The sequence below is a fragment of the Jaculus jaculus genome, chromosome 6 (assembly GCF_020740685.1).
Source record: "Jaculus jaculus isolate mJacJac1 chromosome 6, mJacJac1.mat.Y.cur, whole genome shotgun sequence".
In the NCBI taxonomy this organism is placed as follows: Eukaryota; Metazoa; Chordata; class Mammalia; order Rodentia; family Dipodidae; genus Jaculus; species Jaculus jaculus.
The window spans coordinates 6275758-6298590 of record NC_059107.1 but is presented as its reverse complement, the minus strand read 5'-3'; the positions used below and the strand labels follow the sequence as shown (position 1 = coordinate 6298590).

Genomic DNA, 22833 nt, shown 5'->3' with positions numbered 1-22833 from the left:
CTCCCTCTATCTGTCTTTCTCTCTGTGTCTGTCGCTCTCAAATAAATAAATAAAAATTTTAAAAAAATATTGTTTGTGAAAAGAGAGAGAGCAAGAATAGATAGGGCCTCTTGCTACAGGAAATGGACTCCAGATGTTATGGTCCAGATGTTACAGTCCACTTTGTACTTGTGGCTTTTATGTGGGTACTGCGGTAATGAACTCAGGTTAGCAGCCTTTGCAAGCAAACAGGTGCCTTTAACAGCTGAGTCATCGCCCCAGCCCAAAATAAGGGTTTTCTTGGGCATGCCTTTTTCCTGTGTAGAAATGAAGCTACTGGATTAGAGAGTGTTGTGGTGTGGGCGGATTCCTTTTGTGTGTGTGTTCAGGTGTTTGTGTTCCTTGGAAACGTGCCTGTGCATGTTGACATCGGACTCTTCCTCGATTGTTTTCGTCTATTTTACTGAGGCATTTTGGGCATTTTAGGATGGTGCTGGACATCTGCACTTAGGGTCTCTCACCCTGTCAGGCCCAAGCCCTGTGTTCACTGAACCATGCTCCTAGTCCCCCTCCACCCTTATTTCTGGTTCTTACGACGGGCTCTCATATGTAGGAGGTTGGCTTTAAACTGATCTTTGCTCCTCTGCCTCCCAAACACTGGAATTACGGGCGTGAGCTACCACGCTGCCCAGTTCTCATTATTTTAAACAGTTCTGTTGATCAAGTCTTCTGACCACAGATGTCTACTTGCGAAGTAACTGCCTCTGACCGAAAGGGCTCAGCCTGCCGTGCAAGAGGCAGGGATGCAGCTACAGATGATTGGGCTTCTGCATGAGAAGGAAATACTTAGTAGCAGAGCCCAGTAAGTTAAAAAGGAGACATAAAAGGAAGAGAAAGGAAGGGAGGAGGGTACTTAATAGGTTGATATTGTATATATGTAAGTACAATGATTGAGATGGGGAGGTAATATGATGGAGAATGGAACTTCAAAGGGGAAAGTGTCAGGGGAGAGGGAGGGAATTACCATGGGATATTTTTTTTATAATCATGGAAAATCTTAATAAAAATTTAAAAATTAAAAAAAATAGAAACAAAAATAAAAATAAAAATAAAGAAGCAGGGATGCCTCCAGAAAGAACCTTGCCAGGGGTCTGGACTGAGAGCTTCTCATGCTGGGTTTTGCTCTTGGGGCTCAGGCACCAATGCCTGGGATAGCTTGTCCTCTGAGACAGCTTATTTATTTAATCCACATTCACTCCGACCGGAAACCGGCACAGGGCAGCTTCGGGACCCGCCGCGGCGTGGCTGGAGTCCAGCTCCTGGGGAAGAAGGTTGGGGGGGGGACAACGGGGCGCTGGAACGTCCCACTTGGGGGGTGAAGAAAAACGGGGTCTGGGGCTAGCTCTACCGAGGGCTGCGGCTCCCAGCACAGCTCTACTTCGAGGAGCAGTCATGCCACCAAGATTCTGGGAAGCCCTGAATCTTGAACCGGGGTTTTACTGAAGCGCTTCAAGGAGAAAAAGCAACCTGACAGCTTGCCAGGACCCGAGAGGGCGGGCTTGCCCGGGCCGCGCAGCCGCAGTGTGGAGGGACAGGCCCCGCCCCCGCATGACGTCACAGACACCGCCCCTGCGGGATCTGCGGGTGGGCGCGAGGCTGCGTCGCGCAGGCGCGTTGGCTCGGCGTAGGAGGCGCTAGAGGCCGCCGGGGGGTTGAGAGGCGACGGCGCCGCCGCCATTTTGTAGGGTGTTTGTCGCAGCGGCCGGAGGCAGCAAGTCGGCGTGGCGACATTTCTTGGCCAAGAGGCCTTTTGGTTTTGCGGAGGTGAGGCTGCGGGTGAAGTGGGCCGGGCCGGGAGGCCTTCGGAGGCAGATGTCGGAGACGCGGCCGGGCTCGGGGACGGAGTCGGGCCGTGCCCGGCGGCTGCGTCGTCACCGCACGGCCGGACGGCTGCAGGCCAGGGGCTCGCCGCCCGCCTCGGGCCCACGGCGAACCGGGCCTTGGGTGGGGCGCGTCGGGCCGCCGGCGGGGACCTGCCCCGAGACCGCCGAGGGTGCGTCGTCGCCCGGGCCGCAGCTCGCCTCGCCGTCGCCGGGGCCCGCGCTCTGCGGACGTGGACGTCGCCTCCTCCCGTGGCCCCTGCGCCGAGGCCCGGCCGCGCCCGAGCCGGGGGAGCCCAGGGCACGACGGGGTCCCCCTCGGGCGTGTGCGGCCCGCATCTGGGGAGGCGCGTCCGTTGTGCAAGACGGGTCCCCCCCGCCCCGCTCCTGAGGTGGGGCGCCCCGTCGTGGCGGGGTCGCGCCTGCCCGGTGGCCGGGCCCTGTGGTTTAAGGAAGCCCGCCCTTCCGACGGAACCCGGGGGCACGTCAGGCTTTTTGTTCCCGCTTACAAAATGCAGTCCTCGTAAGCCCGCCAGTCATAACCTTAAACCCATCTTGATTTTTATTTGTTCTTTGGACTCAGGGTCTCATTTTAGTCCAGGCTCGCCTGGAACTCACTCTGCAGTAGCCCATCTTGCCCTCAATTCACGGCGATCCTCCTGCCCCAGCCTCCAGAGTGCTGGGACTAAAGACCTGAGCCGCCACGCCCGGCTGAGAATCACATTTTTTAACACGTGTATATATATACGTAGGGATCCATTGTGTTTGAATTTTCTTCTTGTTGTTGAAAGATGCCTGGTTTTTTTAGCATGTGCATGTGGGATTCTTAAATAATAATTAGAGCTACTGTAGTCATTTTAGATGGTTTTCCACTTCTGCTTATGCAAAAGAACCTTATTCATAGACTGAGAGTCCGGGACGTTTTGCGTTCTTTACCACTTAATTAAATATTTCTGAACACTGCTGAAGGCCAGGATAAAAGGGGTGTATTGAACTGAGGAGGTATGGGAACTGGGGCCAACAGCTGAATTACGTTTTGTGTAGTGGATCTGACGAGAGAAACACAGGACGGAGGTTTTCCCAAGGCAGCCCTTTTAATTTTAATGCTTGTATATTAGTAACTTTGATAATTTGAGAATTCTGTCTTCTAAGAGATAAGCTGGTTGTGGCAGACAAGTGAGGGGGGAGCTAAGTTAAACACAAGAAGTCTTGCAAAACCTGTGTAATGGCCATCATCATGAGTCATCAGAAGTTGTACATTTTCTTTCTGTTACTTAACGCTTAGGAGCTGGAGGTGTAGCCCAGTGTTAATGCTTATGTATGACTTGAGCTCCTGGATTTCGTCTCTAGTGTTGACTGAGAAAAACAAAATGTTTGACCCAAGCTGAATTCCTAGCTAAAATTCAATTTTGATAACTGAAGTAATGGGTTGGAAGCATTTCACTAGAAATACAAAACAATATAAGGGCTTTTCTAAAGAATTTTTGGTTGTTGTCTCAAGTAATTTGTAGTTTTATTTCACTTTCTCATATTGAGGTGACTATATCAAACAGTGCTCACTAACTTCCAGAGGAGCCTAACAGGTTTTTAGGATTTTTGTTTGACTTGGTCCACATTTTCTGTTTTCTTTTAATGCCACATTATCAGAAAGATGCCTGGTGTACATGGAAACAAAAGAATTTATGTGATACTTGGGTTGGAGGTATAGTTCCGCGGTAGAGTGCTTGCTTAGCTGGTGGGCTCCCCAGATTCTAGATTAAATGGTGGCATAATGCGTGCCCTTTCCGTCCCAGCCCTTGCATGTGCCCTTAGGAAAGCCTTCCCAGAGCTTTGAAGCTGCCTCATTGCTAAGCCTTTAATCCATTTGGAGTCATTTAAATTTTTGCTTAATTTGTTTATTTCTTAGTCATTTAGACCAGCCGAAGGGAGGGTAACTTAAGTTGGCTTTGTTCCATTTTAGCTTTATTTAATTTACTTGCTAAGTTGTGAAATTTTTTCCCCAACCACTGAAACTCACCCTGTTTGGCAGGGTTTAGACCTTGTTAAAATTGTAACTGCTTTGGAAAAGAATTAAGATAAGGAGAAGCAGACAGGTTAAAGTTTTGGAACGCAGACACCGAACCTGGAAGTAGTCCAGGCTGTACATGGAGGCTCTGGATGGAATCTAGGAAATGTCCTGTCAGGTTTGGCCTCTGACCAAGCCTCCTGTGTACTAGTAGACACACCCATGGTAGCACCTTTAGGCTTCCCTTTTAGCTTCTCTGAATGCTGATTCATCTGTCTCCTTTGCTATGCTATGGGATTTAGAGAAGCAAGAAACAAAACTGAGTGGGGAAAAAGAAGTTTCCTAACAAAAGACTTTACAGGCTCTAATGGAGTCACTTCACATACTTAGTATCCTTGCTTCTCTCACTTTATATTTTGCCAGAGCTGTGGGACACTTGTGGATACAGCCTAAAGGAGGTAGCTCACTTGATAGAGTGCTTACCTAACTAGCATGCACACAGCTCTGGGTTCAGACCTGGTACCACATAAAGTCACACGTGGTACATGCCTGTAATCCTATCTCTTTGAGGGGCAGAGGCAGGAGGATTGGAGGTTAAGAGTTATCCTCAGTTACATAGCAAGTTAATATTAAAATGTATTCAGTAGTAACAGCCTGAGAAACATGAAATTCTGTCTCAAAAGAAAAATGAAACAAAACCAAAATAACTTACTTAGAAAATAATTATAGGTAGGAGGTAATAGAATTAAGCAAAAAGGTGATTTACTTCCAATTAAATATTATATAAGATTGAACCATTTTATTGGGCCCCTTATGTCCCTCCCAGAGGATCTCACTGTAGCCCAGGCTAATCAGGAACTCACTCTGTAGTTCCAAGCTGGCCTCGAACTCACTGTGATCCTCCTATCTCTGCCTCAAGTGCTGAAATCAAAGGCATGTGCCTCCACTCCATACATTTTTAAGGAGCATTTAATATGTGTTTCTTTAAGGCAAGCACCAAGCTTAGAATTTATGTGGGTTTTATAAGAGCTCAAAGAGAATGTATTAGTCTCCTAGTGTTTGTCATTTAGGACTGGGTCACTGCCACTTGGCAGTCATGTGACATACAGTGCTCCATGCTTTAGGAAATATACCTGAAAGATTGTAGAGCTTGTGTGACCCCCACGTGCTAGGTATTAACATTTAAACTATGTTAATGTATAGTATTTTATTATACAACCATCTTTAGCCTTCTCTTGTGCTTTTTCCCCCCGGTGAACAGATGCGGCATTCCAAACGAACTCATTGTCCTGATTGGGACAGCAGAGAGAGCTGGGGCCATGAAAGCTACAGTGGAAGTCACAAACGGAAGAGGAGATCTCACAGTAGTACACAAGAGAACAGGCATTGTAAATCCCATCACCAGTTTAAAGACTCTGATTGGTAAATTGTTCTTGAACTAGAAGCATTTTAGTCCTAGTAGTTTTAAACAGTATATCTCCCCCCCCCCAAATTGTTTTAGAATTCGATCAAAAAACACAGGGTGAGCCAGGCGTGGTGGCACACGCCTTTAATCCCAGAACTAGGAGGCAGAGGTAGGAGGATCACTTTGAGTTCGAGACCACCCTGAGACTCCATAGTGAATTCCAGGTCAGCCTGGGCCAGAATGAGACCCTACCTCAAAAAACAAAAACAACAAAAAAGGGTGCTGTTTACAGGATAGCTTCAGTAGGTGCTGAGACTATAGCTGTGAGTACAGCAATGCTCTCATATTCATTTGTTTACATCTTGGAGTGGTGGAAGATATCTGATCAGCAAGAGAATGAACAATACAGCCAAGGGATATTGATTAGGGCTACAACAATTGCCTAATCGGTATGGGGTCATAGTCTAGTTAAATCCTTAGCATCACAAAAAAGAGAGGGAAATGTATTCAGTAGTAAACACAGTTCAGTAACAGTGATGATACCCAGTGAATGGTTTTCACTTGCACGTAGGAAGGTTGTACATATGCTGGGTGAGTGCTTTGCACGTGAGATGTGATGGAGTACAGGTGAGAAAGTAACATGCTATTTGGGACTGCTGACGTGCTTTGGGATTAGTAACTTACACTTTCATTTACGGAATAAGGCCAATGAATATGTCTGTTTGATTTTAGCAGTTTGCTTTATTTTAAGAACTGTTCCTTTATACAGGCGGTAAGTAGCTAATAATTTAGGAAAAGGTCTCAGTAAAAATTTGTGGTTGCATGTGTCCTGTTTTATTCTTAACTGTTGTAAAATTTGGAGGTGATACATTTGTATAGAATTCAAGGACTAAAAGAAGTAGTGAGGGAAGGCTAGGCGAACAGTTGGTTTCTTTCCCTGTGTGTCCTTGACTCGTGTGGTGTGTGTGGTTCCCTGTTTAGCAGGTTGCTCTAAACTAGCCAGCTGGGGTTATGTTAAAAATCAGTAGGTCAGTTGCTTTCCTTCATGCTATAAACAGCTTGTTCCTAGTCCTTGTGTACATGCATTAACAAAGCTCTGAGCAGTGGGAACAATCTGCACCCCACTTTTAAGTATGAAGTGCTCTCTGGGGCTTGACAGTTTACTAATTAGTCATAGGGTTGCTATACATTTATGTAGAAAGGAAGTGGTTTGACAGAATGTAGTCATGTCAGGTACATAAACTTGAAACTGTGTAATCCAGTTAACTATCTGGACATTTCCACCAATACCACTTTTGTTGACATTGATACCAATTACTGAAAATCTTGAAATACAAAAAACTAAAGAAAGTAACTTTAGCAGATGTAGTGCCCATTATTTAAATACCTTTATATGCATAGCTTTGTGATTATTCCCTTAAAATTTTTTTTTTTGTTTTTGTATTTTTGTTTTTCGAGGTAGGGTCTCACTCTGGTCCAGGCTGACCTTATTTCCTTAAAATTTTAAGAAGAGGCATTTTTCAAGTTAAAGGATATGCAGTGCAATAAGGTTCTTGTTATATATTTCCATTTCTTTTCTAGAAAGCTTATACCAAATTACACTTTTCCAACATGCTTCTTCTCCTTTCACCAGTTTCGGCTATTCTGAAAGGTCAAGAATGTTGTGTGTATTTTAAAGTATGTTTTTCTTAATGGTTTGCAGGAGCTTTTTATTGTTTGTATGTTATTTTAGCCCTTTGTCATATGTTTTGCAAAGCATCTTTTCCTGATTAGATTTTTGAAAGTAGCCAGTGGGTTGGTCTTCCTTTCAGTAGATTTACTTAATCTATACTGTCCAGTCTTCCAAAAAGACCAGCATGGCCAGAAGCACTGCCTTTATATATTTATGATCTAAACTCTGAAATATCTTCCTATAACATAAAGTACCAAGTTTTAAACTAGTGATGAGTTTTAGGGTAATTGGGAATCACTTAGGTTTGGTATGTAATATGCTTATCAGATTTAGATTCAGTTACTATGACTGACCCAGGTGTTTTCATTTTAATATGAATTCCACACTCAATAGTAGTACTGAGTCATCTGGCCTTTGATAAAACATGCCTTAGCATATGCAAAGCTCCTATGATTTATTCTCCTGGGTGAGAACTGCTCTTGCTGAGTTTGTCTCCTTACTGTTTCCTGAGGAATATGTAGACAAATCGTCCTCTAAGCCTGTGTGGCTGCAAGTGGTGTGTAACTGTTAGATGGTGATGTGCCATTCTTCTCCTCTGGCCTTTCTACCTTCTACCTTGTCCACATCCTTGCTGCCCTTTAAGATATAGCTGTATTTGCATCTCTTGTACATTCTTTCCTGGACATTTTAAGCAGATGGAGTTCTTTTCCCTTCTCTGATTCTAAACATTCAGGTACCCTTCCAGCATTTCTTGCATTGGTAGATTTTTATTTTTTATGTGAGTAATCTTAAATTGTTCACTTGTTGGCAGGGGCTTTGCCTTATGTGATTTTCTTTTATCTCCCACAGGGCCTGTGTGGAAATAAAAACCAGTGCCAATGCCCTCATCAGTTTTGACTGTTCAGAAAAGCTACTGTGAAATATTCACTTGAGTATTCAGTGGATATTTCAAAAAAAAAAAATCTTTTCATTCTATCTCTCCTATCCATAGCCTGTATAATTCTATAGTTTTACTCCCTCAGCCTTTGTCATTGCTCATCATGAGTTAAAAAAAAAAAAGGCCATCCTCATTTTAGTTATCAGTGGTGCTACATCACCTGTTTTTTGTTACTCAGGATGGCCACAATGTGTTCCAGCTAACCATTACAAGTGTTGGTGTTTGATAAGAGTTCTGAGATTTAAAAAATATATATTTTTTTAGTTATTTGTGAGGAGAGGGAGCACACAAGGATAAGTGTGCTAGGGCCTATTGCCACTGCAAATGAACTCCAGATGTATGCATCACTTTGTGCATTGGGCTTTACATGTATACTGGGGAATTGAACCCAGGTCACTAGGCTTTGCAAGCAAATGCCTCTTAACTGCTGAGCCATCTCTCCAGGCCCGAATTTTGGACTTTTATGGGAATGATGATTGACAGAATTAAACGGGATGCCCTTAAGGTATGGTGTCTAACTTGTGGCGATGCCTCCCTGACAGTTTCAGCCCCACAGTCTTACTCTAATACCCTGATTCAAACTGATGCTGAGGAATAAAGAAAAGGGGTTCTTGCATCTCCCCAGCCAGAGTCAGATGACTGCCTACTGGTAGTAGTTGAAGGGATGTTTCTGCCCTTAAGTTAGCACCTGGGACAGAGACTTGACAGCATATTGTGGGGAGTGTAGAGGGGTTGATGAGGGCAGTCCTAGGCAATGGCTGCCACGCCACTTGGCTGCTTGTCAGGATGATTTTAGTTGATGTGTCTGACTGGGCAGGTGTCCCCTCTCTCCCTCAGTGTTCCCTGTGCATCCCTTTTGAAGCTTCGCACTCTGTTGAAGAGGACATCATCCCAGGTAGAGAGGGGATGGGAAACTGGGCCAATTGAATCTATCCTTTCTTTCCATCATATCAAGGCTACTAAACTGAGATTTGTGGACTTGCTAATGTCCATGAGCTCCGAGATTTCTTGCCAGGCTGTGTTTTATGCATTGGTGTGTTTCTTGGGGAAGAAGGGTTGCTACACGGGTTCCATCACATTCTTTCCCACTGTGACACTAGAAGGCGCTATTGCCTATTATTTCTTGAGTATTTTTCAAGGAAAGCAAAATAGGGCAGAGGATTTTGTAATCCTGGACAATCAATTATAGGATTCTTTTTTTCTTTGGCAGAGAACATATTTTAGATGTCTTCAGCACAGTAGGCAGTTTTCAGAAGTTCTGTTTCTCAAGCAAAAACTTAGATGAGAGGAGGCAATAGATGATTTAGAGCAGCACTTTGAAAATATTTCAGTTTTGTCACTAACCATGGCATATCATTTAGAGATCTTAATTTAGTCAAATGAAGGGGCTGAAATGCATCTCAGACTCCTTAGCTCTACATGCTTCTCTGTTTGCCGGGGATGTCTAAGTGCACTTAGGGTAAAGGGAAAGAGTCTTATGTCACCTTCCTCCTGTGTGCCTCTGTGGGGAGGAAAGGTGTGGTTCATGCGCCCTTGTCATAGGGTGATGAGTTCCAGAAGAACACTTTTCTCGGTTTTTGGTTTTGACTTTTCCAGAAGGTAAAGGAACGTTATCAAGTCAGTGCTAGACATCATTTGTCTCAAGTTTTGTTCCTTGGTTTGAAGTGCTTGACAACAATTTTTTCTAATGTGTGTTGGGGGCGGTTATTTTTGCCTAGTGTTTGTCTTATTTTTTTTACTTTTTTTTTTTTTTTTTTTTTAAGACAGAGTCTCATGTAGCCCAGACTAGAAGTCTGTCATAATTGAAATGTAGTTTGGGCATGGTGGCACACACCTATATCCCACCACCTGAGTGATAGAGTTATAGGTATGTGCCACCATGCCTGGCAACAGCAACTTTTATAATGAAAAAAAAATACGGACCTATTTGTTGGTTAAAGGTACTTCCTAAGATTGAGATATGCATAGATTTCAGCTCTCATAAGTTGGAATTTTTTCCTTTTATTTAGTTTGCTGTATAAACCAAACCAAGAGTTCTTGAGTATTTTGTTACAACTTATTTTTTATTTTGGTCTTTTAAGGTACAGTCTTATTCTAGCCCAGGCTGACCTGGAATTCCCCACATAGGCTCAGTGTGGTCCGGAACTCAACAGCAATCCTCCTACCTATGGCTCCCAAGTGCTGGGATCAAAGGCGTGCACCACCACACCCAGCTAGTGTTTTGTATGAACTACATTATTTCCAGAATGAAGAAAATAATTGAAATCTTTTCAATATGTTTGCAGTCATTATTTAGAAGCAAGGTGCTTGAATGAGAGAGATTATCGGGACCGGAGATATGTTGATGAATACAGAAATGACTACTGCGAAGGATATGTTCCAAGACATTACCATAGAGACCTTGAAAGCACTTACAGAGTTCACTGCAGCCAATCCTCTGTCCGAAGCAGGAGAAGCAGTCCTAAACGGAAGCGCAATAGGCACTGTTCAAGCCATCAGTCACATTCGGTATGATTGATTTGGTTTTTCTTTGAATGGATTCTTATTTGTGTCTAAAAGCTCTTGAGTAATTTATAAAAGTTTCTTTAATACTATTTGGATATAATTATTCATATTACTTGAATTTTTAAAAGGAAACATTCCCATTTTCATAACCAATTTGTGTGTATTTATTAGCTAGCTTCACTTGCCCACATTGACTCATATTCTGAAGACTGGATCATGAGTTTGTTGAATCTAATAGTAAAAATATCTTACTTTTGCTTATGTAATTATTAAAAAAATGAGGCACCCATCATTTCTTTAAATTTAAACTTACTTTGAAAGAAACCTGGTTGTTGATACTTGGAAACAAATAAAGAAAGTTGCCTTGAGGTGTATTAAGTGCCGAGCCGTGTGCAGTGTAGTGTCTGACAGTGCATCGTTGTCTACACTGACCATGTCGCTGAAAACGGGTGCTGAGTGAGCAGTGTATTTAAGTCAGGAATCTTTTTCAAAGAAAACTTTGAACATCTGGTTTAAGCCATAAACAATTGAGTTGTTTTCCTCCCCAAGTTCTTTCTATAGAACTAATTGTAAATACATTGAACATTGAAGTTAATTAGCCTTTATTTTTCCCCTTTTATGATTATATTCATTTTTTAAATGTTGCTAAGTAAGAACAATTTCAAATAATCTTTACATTTGAAACCACTTTTCTGACAGACTAGACATCTCAACTCACAGAATATTATAGTTATAGCAAGAAATGAGTAAATCATGACAGTGCAATCTTTAAATTTCAGACTTCAATTAAATCAGTATTTTAAAGAGACAATTGTGTTGTTTTTTTCTATTGCCACTTTAAGTATCTTATCTGAAAATCTGTTCCTTGCCATGTTTTTCTTCTGTAACATAAACTGTGAATTTCTGGGGACTGAATTTGAAATTGCTCCTGCCAACTGTTCGTGGCCTGGTGCTTATCTGAATGCCTGAATATCTCCCCGCTGAATGAATTGCGTATTCTGCCCTGAATTCACTCTGATAAATTGATTGGCTGGACGATCTTGGTGCTGCCCACTTGCCGTTCCAGAAGAGCCACCGAAGGAAAAGATCCAGGAGTATAGAGGATGATGAGGAGGGTCACCTGATCTGTCAAAGTGGAGACGTTCTAAGAGCAAGATGTATAGAATATTTTTCAACACTTTTTAAACTTTGCAGACAGAATAATCTTTTAAAGAATAGTTTGTCAGCGGGGGGCTAAAGAACTCTTCATTGCTTTTTTGTTTTGTTTTTTGTGGGTTTGTTTGTTCTTTTGTATTTCTTCTTTTCTGTAGAATTTAAGTATTTCTACTCTTAAAGTCCAAAATAATCAGTGGAATTTGAGATTAGAGCAAGACAGATAGCTCTATCTAATTGTTTTTGTAGCAGCTGAAAATAAAGTAATTTGAGTGCTGAAACCTTAGTTATGCTTTGATAGAAATCATTTGGAAGTATTGTACACTTAAGCATTCATTGTTTAAATAACTAAATAACTTGTCCCTAGGTACTTACACCACTTTTTCTCTCCCTCACTTTAGATGAAATCGTGGATACTTTAGGTGAAGGGGCCTTTGGCAAAGTTGTAGAGTGCATTGATCATGGCATGTAAGTTGGATTTTTTCTTTTCTTTTTTTTTTTTTTAATGTTCTGTTGTTCATTTGCCCTTGGGTGGGTGGGTGCAAGTGCCTGGGTCTCTTGTCACTGCAAATACCAGGTGTACCACCACTTTAGTTAGGTGTTGGGAAATTGAACCGAGGCCAACAGGTTTACAAGCAAGCACCTTCAATGGCTGAGCCATTGCCTCAGGTCTGCTTTTTCTTTTTGAACATTCTGGCATTTGGATGGGGTAGGATCCATAATTTAGTTGAAATATATTTTAAGTGGCAGCTATATATTTTCCTGGGAAATAGTCAACAAAATTTCTTGAACTGGATTTAATTTAGGTATGCCATGAGTATGAGTTTTATTCAGAATGGAATTCAGTAATTAAAATATTTATTTGAGAGAGAAGTGAGAGAGAGAATATGAATGGGCACACCAGAGCCTCCTGCCACTGCTAATGAATTCCAGATGCTTGTGTCAGTTTGGGCATCTGGGTTAACGTGGGTACTGGGGAATCAACTCAGGCTGTCAGGCCTTGCAGAGAAGCATCCTTAACTACTGAGCCATCTTTCCAGCCCGGGCTCAGTAATGAAAGGAAGTATTCTAGGTCTGGGGAGATGGCTCAACTGTTAAAGGTGATGTCTTGCAAAGCCTCTGCTGACCTAGATCAAGTTCCCCAGCCACCTGGGCATAGCTGGGTGGGTCTTTGTAGCTGCAAGAGATCCTGACATGCATATGTGTGCAAGTAAATTAATGAAAAAAAATTTGAAGGAAGTATTGAAGTTTTATCAAGGATCCAGCTACTTTGAGATTGCAGTCAATAAAGTGTGTTTAAACTTGCCTGTTCGGATTGGCTTCCTGAACTATAAGGCAGTTACATTACCTGAGGCCTACAGAATAAAATTTAACTTGGTGTGATTTGACTCTACTTCACCTCACTGTTTTCCTACATAGCCCTATTGTGTTTTTTCCCCACATCTTTGTAAGTGAAACTCTTAAAACTAATGAAACTGCAGGTTTCTGAAATGACATTTTTTTAAAATCAAAAATAGTTGGAAAAGATGTGATATCCACTTTTTTTGTTAGCATTAGTAGTTTTAAACATAAAACTTATCTGTCTTTAAATGTTTGATGGAATTTTAGGTCATCCATGAATATATTCTGTTTAAATGCATACTTAAGAATGCTTTGTCCCTGAGCTGGGGGTGTGGCTGGCTCAGTGGTGGAGGACTTACAAGGAAGGCCCTGGAGTTAATTCTTAGCACTAGGGGGAAGAGGGAAGAATTTACCTTTATTTCATTGTCTATAAAGAATATTACAGTAAAATGTCTTTTGGGAGCCATGGAGATGGCTCAGCAGTTAAAAGCAAAGTATGCCTGCGAGGGTTCGATTCCCAAGCCACCCAATAAGCTAGATACAAAAAGTGGCAGTAGTATCTGGTATTCATTTGCAGAAGCAAGAGGCCTTGGTGGACCCATACACACACACGCACATGCAAATAAGTAGACATACATATTTTCATATTATCCCATCTTTTGTAACAAATGTGCACAAATAATAGTTTGAAATATTTTTATTTACAGAAAAATGGTTAAAATAGTTTAAAGATATCCCTATTTATCCTTTCCCCAGGTTCCTCACATGCTAACATTTGATATTTATTTCCCTTAACATTATATATGTGTGTTATGCAGATGTTGCTCATAATTTACCAGTTGACTCATTAATGTCCTTTTTACATTATCTAAGTTATTAGTCTGAGTGGTTAATCAAGATGTCTAAGTAAATACTCAGTGCACTAAGTATAAGGGTTTTTATACATTTATTAGAGCTAAAAATTGTATTAAAGTCTAACCTTGACTGGGGTGGCTAGAGCTCTGAAAGAAAAATGTCTATAATTAATGTCTGACAGGTTAGCATTATCTTTTTCTACTTTGGGTTTATTGTCATAAACATGGAAAACTTTTGGGTTATGTGGGTTTTGTCACTTCATTTTTCTTTTTTTAAAATTTATTCAGTCCTGGGGATTTAACCCAGGCTTTGGATATGCTAGGCAAGTACTCTCTTATCATTGACATACATTAACATTTTAAGGTTTTTGCTTTGTTCTGTTTTGGGTACTGTAAATTGAGCGCAGGGTCTTATACATGCTGCTATTATTATTATTATATTTGCTTTAGTTTTTCAAGGTAGGGTCTCAGTCTGGCCCAGGGGGACCTGGAATTCACTATCTAGTCTCAGGATGGCCTGGAACTCATGGCAATCCTCCTACCTCTGCCTCCAAAGTGCTGGGATTACAGGTGTGTGCCACCACACCTGGTGCTATTATTATTTTTCAGACAGGATCTCCCCAACTTGCCCTAGCTGGCTTTGAACTCACTGTGTAGCACACATAAGCCTTGAACTTTCCATCCTCCTGCCTCAGTTGCCCAAATGACTGGGGTGATAGGCCTGTGCCACCAGGCCTACTAGGGTGATTATCATAGGTAGCACGTCACAACTTCACTGAACATAATAGATTTAAAACTAGGAAACATGGAAGGAAAGTTCGCTATTTAGTCATTAGAGCACATTTGTTCATGGCCCCAGAGATGTTTTTCCAGCCTAGGTGTGCTTTCTTTTTTTAAGTGAAAAAGTATTTGAATGCTGATCAGCTCAGGTGTAGAAAAGAGGACAAAATCAAACATTATGGATCTGTGTGTTAGGAAGTGTTCTTACAAATGCTGCCAGTCTTACTGCCTGTCACTATGGCCATCTCTACATATCCACATTAATGAGTATGTTAAGTGTTTTCTGGGTTTCTTGACTTACCTCAGCTGTTTGATTTCCCACTGAACTTGACAGGTTCATAGCTCTTTTAGAGCTAAGTTCTGTATTATTTTACAAGCAGTTGTTTAATATGAATAGCTGGGGCTATATAAAATCTAGGTAATTGTAGGAACAAATATTAAAATCTCTTAAGTATTAAACTAGTGTCATTGCTCCATGTAAAGCATATTTTGTCAAAGTATTTTGAAAAGTTTTTGTATGAAACTTGGTTCAATGAGCTTTAAAAGATGACTTTATAAAGACAACATGGAGAAATTTGTAATTAAAGACTGGGTTTTAGGGCTGGAGAGATGGCTTAGTTGCTAAGGCATTTGCTTGTAAAGCCTAAGGACCTAGGTTTGATGCCCCAGTACCAGATGCGCAAGGTGGCACATGTGCCTGGAGTTTGTCTGCATTGGCTAGATGCTCTGGCACACCCATTCTCTCTCTCTACCTCTTCCCCTCCCTCTCCCTCTCTCTCTTTCCCTTTCTCAAATAAAATATTTGGGAGGGGGGAGATTGTGTTTTAGTTAGGCATGATGGCGTACATGTGTAATTCCAGAACTTGAAAGGCTAAAGTATCACCTGGACTACATAGTAAGACCTTGTTCTTTGAGAGGGTTCATGGCTTCAACCCCCTCCTCTATATATTTTCTTTTTGTTTTTAAGGGATGGCTTACATGTGGCAGTGAAAATCGTAAAAAATGTAGGCCGTTACCGTGAAGCAGCTCGTTCAGAAATCCAAGTGCTGGAACATTTAAATAGTACTGATCCCAATAGTGTCTTGTAAGTATAAACTTGAACTACTATAAACCTGAACTGTGAGCTATCATAGTATGTGAAAAAATCAGAATTCTGTGAACTCACTTACCCATTTTTGATCTCTTTTAGCCGATGTGTCCAGATGTTAGAATGGTTTGATCATCATGGTCATGTTTGTATTGTGTTTGAACTACTGGGACTTAGCACATATGATTTCATTAAGGAAAATAGCTTTCTACCATTTCAAATTGATCACATCAGGCAGATGGCCTATCAGATCTGTCAATCAATAAATTGTAAGTATACATGATAAATCTTTAAACACCATGAAATTTGTATAATTGCACTATACCCAAACTTCCTACTTAGACATGCACATGTTACAGGTAAAGATGAAAGAACCCTTGTGTACCATATCCACTGCTAATCCTTCTTTACCCCTCTTGGTACCTGTACTTTTTTTTTTTTAAGTGGGACTAACGATGTCTTTTGTTCTCTTCATAGTTTTACATCATAACAAATTAACCCATACTGATCTGAAACCTGAAAATATTTTATTTGTGAAGTCTGACTATGTAGTCAAATACAATTCGAAGATGGTAAGTTAAACTTGTTAATTATGGTGATTGTCTTTAAAATTAATTTAGCTTGATAATCCTTGAATGAGGAATTTCACTTCTGAGCCTTTTTTTTTTTAATTTTATTTATTTATTTGAGAGTGGGAGATAGAGAATGGGCACGCCAGGGCCTCCAGCCACTGTAAATGAACTCTCAAGTGCATGCACCACCTTGTGCACCTGGCTTACGTGGGTCCTGGGGAATCAAGCCTCAAACCAGGGTCCTTAGGCTTCATGGGCAAGCGTCTTAACAGCTAAGCCATCTCTCCAGCCCACTTCTGAGCCTTTTTAATATCCTGATGGCTAACTACAAATGGAATAGGAATAGAGGAGACACAACCTAGTTAGTATTCAAGCACTTCCCTAGTTTGTGTGAACCCTTGGGGTCAATCTCAACAGTCTTGTTTCCACCCAAAAAGCCTTTTGAGTTTTTTAGTTTTGAAAATATTTTTATTGTATTTATTTGAGAGACGGAGAGAGAGAATATGGGCGTGCCGGGGCCTCCAGCTGCTGCACTCGAACTCCAGATGCTTGTGCCCCATAGTGCATCTGGCTAATGTGGGTCCTGGGGAATGGAACCTGGATCCTTTGGCTTTGTAGGCAAAACGCCTTTACTGCTATGCCATCTCTCCAGCCTGCTTTTTTTTAGTTGGGGGGTGGGTCTGTCTCTAGCCTACGCTGGCCTGGAATTCACTATGTAGTTTCAGGCTGGCCTTGCACTCAGAGCAAGTCTCCTACCTCTGCCTCCCAAGTACTTGTGTGCAAGTCTTTATGTAGAATATTGTGTCTTTACTGAGTCTCCTCTTCACACAACCATATCTCTAGAAACGTGATGAGCGCACACTGAAGAACACAGATATCAAAGTTGTCGACTTTGGGAGCGCAACGTACGACGACGAGCATCACAGCACTCTGGTGTCCACGCGGCACTACAGAGCGCCAGAGGTCATTTTGGGTCAGTAGACACCAGACTTCCTTACATTATAATTGGAGAGATTTTATTTGGGCAGAAAGGAGTCACAGCTAGTTAGAATGACCTGTTAGCAGTATACAAAAAACAGTTTTCATAAAAATGTGTGGACATTACTGTAGTTTCTTTTTCTGAGTGACAAAAATGTAATGCCATTTGTGAACAATATTCTAAGTGGTAATTTGTATAAGTTAACCTTAAGTGGTCCTAGCTCAAAAGCTTCTGCTAGCTAAGTTCATCATAGTAATATGATATTGAAGTTATTATGGTTCTGGTTCAGATGCTAAAGGTTAGGTTGGTTGACCTAAAATGGGTAGATAAAGGTCAAGAGGAAAGAAGAGAAAGGCACCTGAACAAGAGAACAGTCTCTTCAATAACCACAGCTAAAAGAAAGGCTGGAAATGAAAAACATTAGATACAGAGCTTTAGAATGCTTCTGAACACAAGAAGGGAGTGTGCATCGTAGCTTCACACTTAGATGCTAGACAACAGGATGTTGTCACAGAAAGAGGCCCAGGGGTTGAGAGACAATGGAAAGAATTTGATAAGGTACTGAGGGAGAGCTGATGGCATCTGAAACGGTCATTGGTCTCTAGGAAAAGGAATCTGGAGATTAGAAGAGGGGTGTGTGTGTGTGCACGCACGCCATGTGCCTGCTATGTTCCCAAGGGTGAAGGCAGACCTAAGTTAGAATACATAGTTGGGTGCCTCACTAGGAGGAGGACAGTACTTTAAATGCTTTAGCAAATAGCTAAGGCTGGGAAGTGATGAGGAGGAAAAGTGAAAATTCCTGGACCATCCATGAGTCATAACAGTTTTATTAGTAAATGTTTCCCAGTTCAGACTATGGTGGTTAAAATTGGAAAATATTTGTTAGTTTCTCTGTATTTTATACATAATGCCCCCTCCTAGTTAAAATGCTGTATTTTGATTAAAACACATGGATTATGAGGTCGTACTGAACACTTTTATAAGCCTAAAATTATAAATCTAAATGTGCTGTTGTTGCCAAGTAGCCTAAAGAGTGCGCCCATATAGAGAAAGATTTGGAGATTAGTAATTAAAAGTTGCTGTTTAGTAACATGGTGTCTGTCTTAGCCTTAGGTTGGTCTCAGCCTTGTGATGTTTGGAGCATAGGTTGCATTCTAATTGAGTACTATCTTGGATTCACAGTCTTTCAGGTATGTGTCTAGCAAATTTCATATGATAATTTGTAGTGAATTGTAAAGGTTAAGGCATATGAAAGTTTTAGACCCTATATTGAAAATTTAACATAGATGATGATTCTTACGGTTAATGGTCACAAAATGAATTTGTTAGCAAATGATCATAGCTCATTGTGCATGTATGTGGTGTCATGTATAGTTCATATTGTCATGTTTCCTTTTTATTGTTAAGCTCATCATAAGTTTACATTAGCATTAGCATGGCTAGTTTTAATCTAGCTTATTGCTATGTTGATTGTCATAAAGAAGTCACTTCTTAGCCAGGTGTCGTGGTGCACGCCTTTAATCCCAGCACTCGGGAGGCATAGGTAGGAGGATTGCTATGAGTTCGAGGCCACCCTGAGACTACATAGTGAATTCCAGGTCAGCCTGGACCAGAGTGAGACTCTACCTCGAAAAATAAAACAAAACAAAAAAAGTCACTTCTTGTAGAATAATTCAGAAGCAACAGGTTATTTCATTTACTTTTTTTGTTTTTCGAGGTAGGGTCTCACTGTGGTCCAGGCTGACCTGGAATTAACTATAATCTCAGGGTGGCCTCCAACTCACAGCGATCCTCCAACCTCTGCCTCCTGAGTGCTGGGATGAAAGGTGTGCGCCACCACGCCTGGCTTCATTTACTTTTTTAAGAAATATATTTTATTTATTTGAGAGAGAGACAGAGAGACAGAAAGAGAGAATGGGCATGCCGGGGTCTCTAGCCACTACAAACAAACTCTAGATGCCTGTGCATCTGGCTTATGTGGGTCCTGAAGAGTCGAATTGGGAACCTTTGGCTTTGCAGGCATATGCCTTAACCGCTAAGCCATCTCTCCAGCCCCCTCATTTGCTTTTTAAAAATTCAGCATCTATGATGAGTGGACATATTTTATAGTGAGTGCTTAAAGATGACAACATAAAAATCCCCAGTGTGTCTGTCTTCAAGCAAATCACGCAGAAAACTTAACAAACCACAGTATGGTGTGGTAGCCCACACCTTTAATCCCTGCACTTAGAAGGCAGAGATGGGGCATTGCCATAAGTTCGAGGCCACCCTGAGACTATATAGTGAATTCCACGTCAGCCTGGGCTAGAGCAAGACTCTACCTCAAATAAACAACCAAACAAAATAATGCACAAACCATTACTATCATTTTGTCAGCGCAGTGGAATACTAACTCCTCTGGTCCTCGCTCCTTGTGCACTTGCAGATGGTGTTTATGTATCTTGTGTATCCCAGGCACAGGGATGCAGAGGCCAGGGGATAAGGCTGAATACGAGCTTTCTTGAGATGGAGTCTCTCACTGAACCTAGGCTCTGGTTCCAGTCAGACTGGCTACACAGCAAGACCCAGCCACTCACTCCACACTTTGGTCTCTGCTCCCCACAGGAATGGGGTTAAAGGCAGTTGTTTACAAAGCCTACTAGCCTGGGTTCAGTCCCCCACCCCTTTAACCACTGAGCAGTCTTCCCAGTCCCTACCCTCTACTCTCAAATAAGGCCATTGTGAAATCCTGCCTGATGGCTGTTTAAAAAGGGAAGGGGGGATTATTTTAAGCAGCTAAGACTAAAATGTTTTTGGTCTGTTCATTTACAGAAAAAGCCTGCAAATGAGTCATTTAACTGTATGTTTAGCAGTTTTTCTATTTTGCTTAAGCTAAAGCTATTCTATTGTACCATTATAAGAGCATGAACTTAGGTTCAACTTTCCTTGTTCACAAGCTATATGACTTTGATCTTTAACTTTTTGAATTCATATTCCTGCTTAAATAATTCAGGACTGTTAGAATTACTGGAGCTTTATTTTATTATCTGAGATGAGGAAATGTTAATAAGTGGGTTATTTGTTGGGAAATAGCATTTAACTTTGTGTAAGCAGGTAGTTTTTCTGCTATCATATCATTACTCAGTTAAATAATTAATGAAGAAAACTGTATTTTAAGCTGGGTGTGGTGGCACACACCTTTAATCCCAGCACTTGGAAGGCAGAGGTAGGTGGATCGCTGTAAATTCAAGGCCACCCTGAAACTACATAGTGACTTCCAGGTCAGCTTGAGCTAAAGTAAGACCCTCCCTCAAAAAAAAAAGTAAGAAAATTATATTTTACATTGAAAAAGTTAGATGTTGATTTGGTCTTACCCACCTAAGACAATACAACTCATTCATTCAGTATTCCATCTTTGAGGATTTTGTAATGTAAGTTGTGTATTTGGTTGGTTTAGACCTGTTTTATCAGCATCATGTTGTTCTGGTCTTTCACATACACATAGGGAAATGGCATGCTGAATTTCTTTTTTCTTCATTTTTTAAGACTCATGATAGTAAAGAGCATCTGGCAATGATGGAACGAATATTAGGACCCATCCCAACACACATGATTCAGAAAACAAGGTATGGTTTAAGAATAAAGTCCTATGTTGGGTACAAGCAGTGGCATGTATTCAAACTTCAGAAAATCCAGTATTTATTCCAAGAGTTAAAATTTGTAAGGAAAATTAATTCGGTGCTAGGTAAATGATAACTGAAAACTACGTCTTACTTCCTTGTTAAAAAAAAAGTTCAGCATTAACCTTGAGATATAGTAGAGAATGGTGTGTGTGTGTGTGTTTTATTAGAATTGTGGTGCCAGGACCTCCAGACACTGCAATTGAACTCCAGATGTGTGCACTGTCTTGTGCACGTGTGATCTTGCACTTGCATTACCTTCTGTGTCTGGCTTATGTGGGACCTGGGGAGTCAAACATGGGTTCTGAGGCTTCACAGGCAAGCGCTTTAACCACTAAGCCAGCTCTCCAGCCACACACTTTAACTCTTTGCAAAAATATTTTCCCAAGTTGTTGTAAAAATAATATCTATAGTACGAACTGAAAGCTTGATCTTTGTAGTGTATCATTCTTAAGTTTTATTTTCCTGTTGTTGGTAAGCAGCTCTGTGCCCTTAGATAAAATCCTGTACTGGTTTCCTGGGGAGTTATTAAAACATTCCCATCCTTCCTTCAAATCTGGTGAAATCAATAGTACAGGAATGGGTCTCACAGACACCCTTGCTTAAATTTAGCATTTTACACACTCTGGTATTTGGGGACAATTTAGCTAGGATACTAAAACCTTCCAGGGTGGAAGACAAAGGAAGTTATTTTGCAAGGTGCCATTTGTAGCTTGCTGAGATGTTAAAATTATATGCAGATATGTTGATGTGTGCCTATTATTCTTCCAGCAATTCCTGCTGCTGGTGGTACAAGATGAAGATGTTGAACTTCAGTTACTTTATTAATCCATATTTTTTTTCCTTTGTAGAAAACGCAAGTATTTTCACCATAACCAGCTAGACTGGGATGAACATAGTTCTGCTGGTAGATATGTTAGGAGACGCTGCAAACCATTAAAGGTAGGTTAAAAAGAAAAAAAAAAATCGATTAAAAGTTAGAAAAATAATGTTTGTTTAAACATGTTAAATTTCCTCCAGGAATTTATGCTGAGTCATGACGAAGAGCATGAGAAGCTCTTCGACCTGGTTCGGAGGATGCTGGAGTACGACCCCGCCCAGAGGATCACCCTGGACGAAGCCCTGCAGCACCCTTTCTTTGACTTATTAAACAAGAAGTGATGTGGAAGTTGGCGGTCTTCCTATATACTTCTCTAGAAGCGATTACTTAAGACTGTGTCAGTCAACTAAACATTCTAATATTTTTGTAAACATTAAATTATTTTGTACAGTTAAGTGTAAATACTGTATGTTTTGTACAATAGCATAATGACCTTGTTGAACAAAAATGGTCTTGATAATGAGATATAAAAGTTAAAGTTAATTTTCTTTTGATGTTAATTACCATTTTTAAGGGCCTTTGGAATATTCTTGTGTCTAGTGAAAATGTGATCTTGTCTTTTGTACATGAAGGTTGGCTGAAGTGATTGTTGTTTGGTTTTGTTTTGAGTAAAAGGAAATCTTGACTACTTTTCTGTTAAATGAATTCTTTAATATATCAAGTTTAGAACTTTTCATAACTTTTCAAGAATAGGTTATTAAGCAGGTTGTTACTGACTTTACAGATTTTGGAAACCAAAGCTCATTGGAAGTGCTCGTTAGTCTTACTGAGTTGTAGGTTTTGTGTTCTGCTGGATGGTGGTGGTGAAGACCGGGTTCCTAGAAAGGCATCCCATCCCACTTACCCCTCCTAACAGGTTAGTGAAGCCATCTTCACTAAGATTAAAGTCTAGGGCTGGAGAGATGGCTTAGTGGTTAAAGCACTTGCCTGTAAAGCCTAAGGACCCGTGTTTGATCTCCAGGTTCCACGTGAGCCAGACACACAAGGTGATAGGAGCATGCAAGGTCACCCATGCTCCCATGGTGTGCACGTGTCTAGTTTTACTGCAGTGGCTGGAGGCCCTACTGCACCTGCTCACTCCAGCACTCGCGCACTCACATTTAAAATGAAAAAAATAATCTGTTAGGATTGCCTCAAATAAATAAA

At 41.1% G+C, this 22833-nt stretch overlaps 1 protein-coding gene across 3 annotated transcripts; it reads left to right on the top strand.

Moving 5' to 3' along the window:
• Positions 1–1685: 1685 nt before the first annotated feature.
• On the top strand, positions 1686–22315 carry Clk4 (CDC like kinase 4). Of its 3 annotated transcripts, XM_004666551.2 has the most exons (13): positions 1686–1803; positions 5126–5286; positions 10164–10386; positions 11450–11540; positions 11937–12003; positions 15478–15594; positions 15700–15866; positions 16075–16169; positions 17013–17142; positions 18256–18338; positions 20674–20753; positions 21659–21749; positions 21828–22315. In XM_004666551.2, the coding sequence occupies exons 2-13, from the start codon at positions 5126–5128 to the stop codon at positions 21966–21968; spliced, it is 1446 nt and encodes a 481-aa protein (XP_004666608.1). In that variant the 5' UTR covers positions 1686–1803; the 3' UTR covers positions 21969–22315. The 3 variants fall into 3 exon arrangements, with proteins under 3 accessions (XP_004666608.1, XP_045008570.1, XP_045008571.1); XM_045152635.1 differs by lacking the exons at positions 1686–1803; positions 11450–11540 and adding an exon at positions 8716–8773 and having other exon boundaries at positions 5149–5286; XM_045152636.1 differs by lacking the exons at positions 1686–1803; positions 5126–5286; positions 11450–11540 and adding exons at positions 6796–6818; positions 8716–8773.
• Positions 22316–22833: the final 518 nt, after the last annotated feature.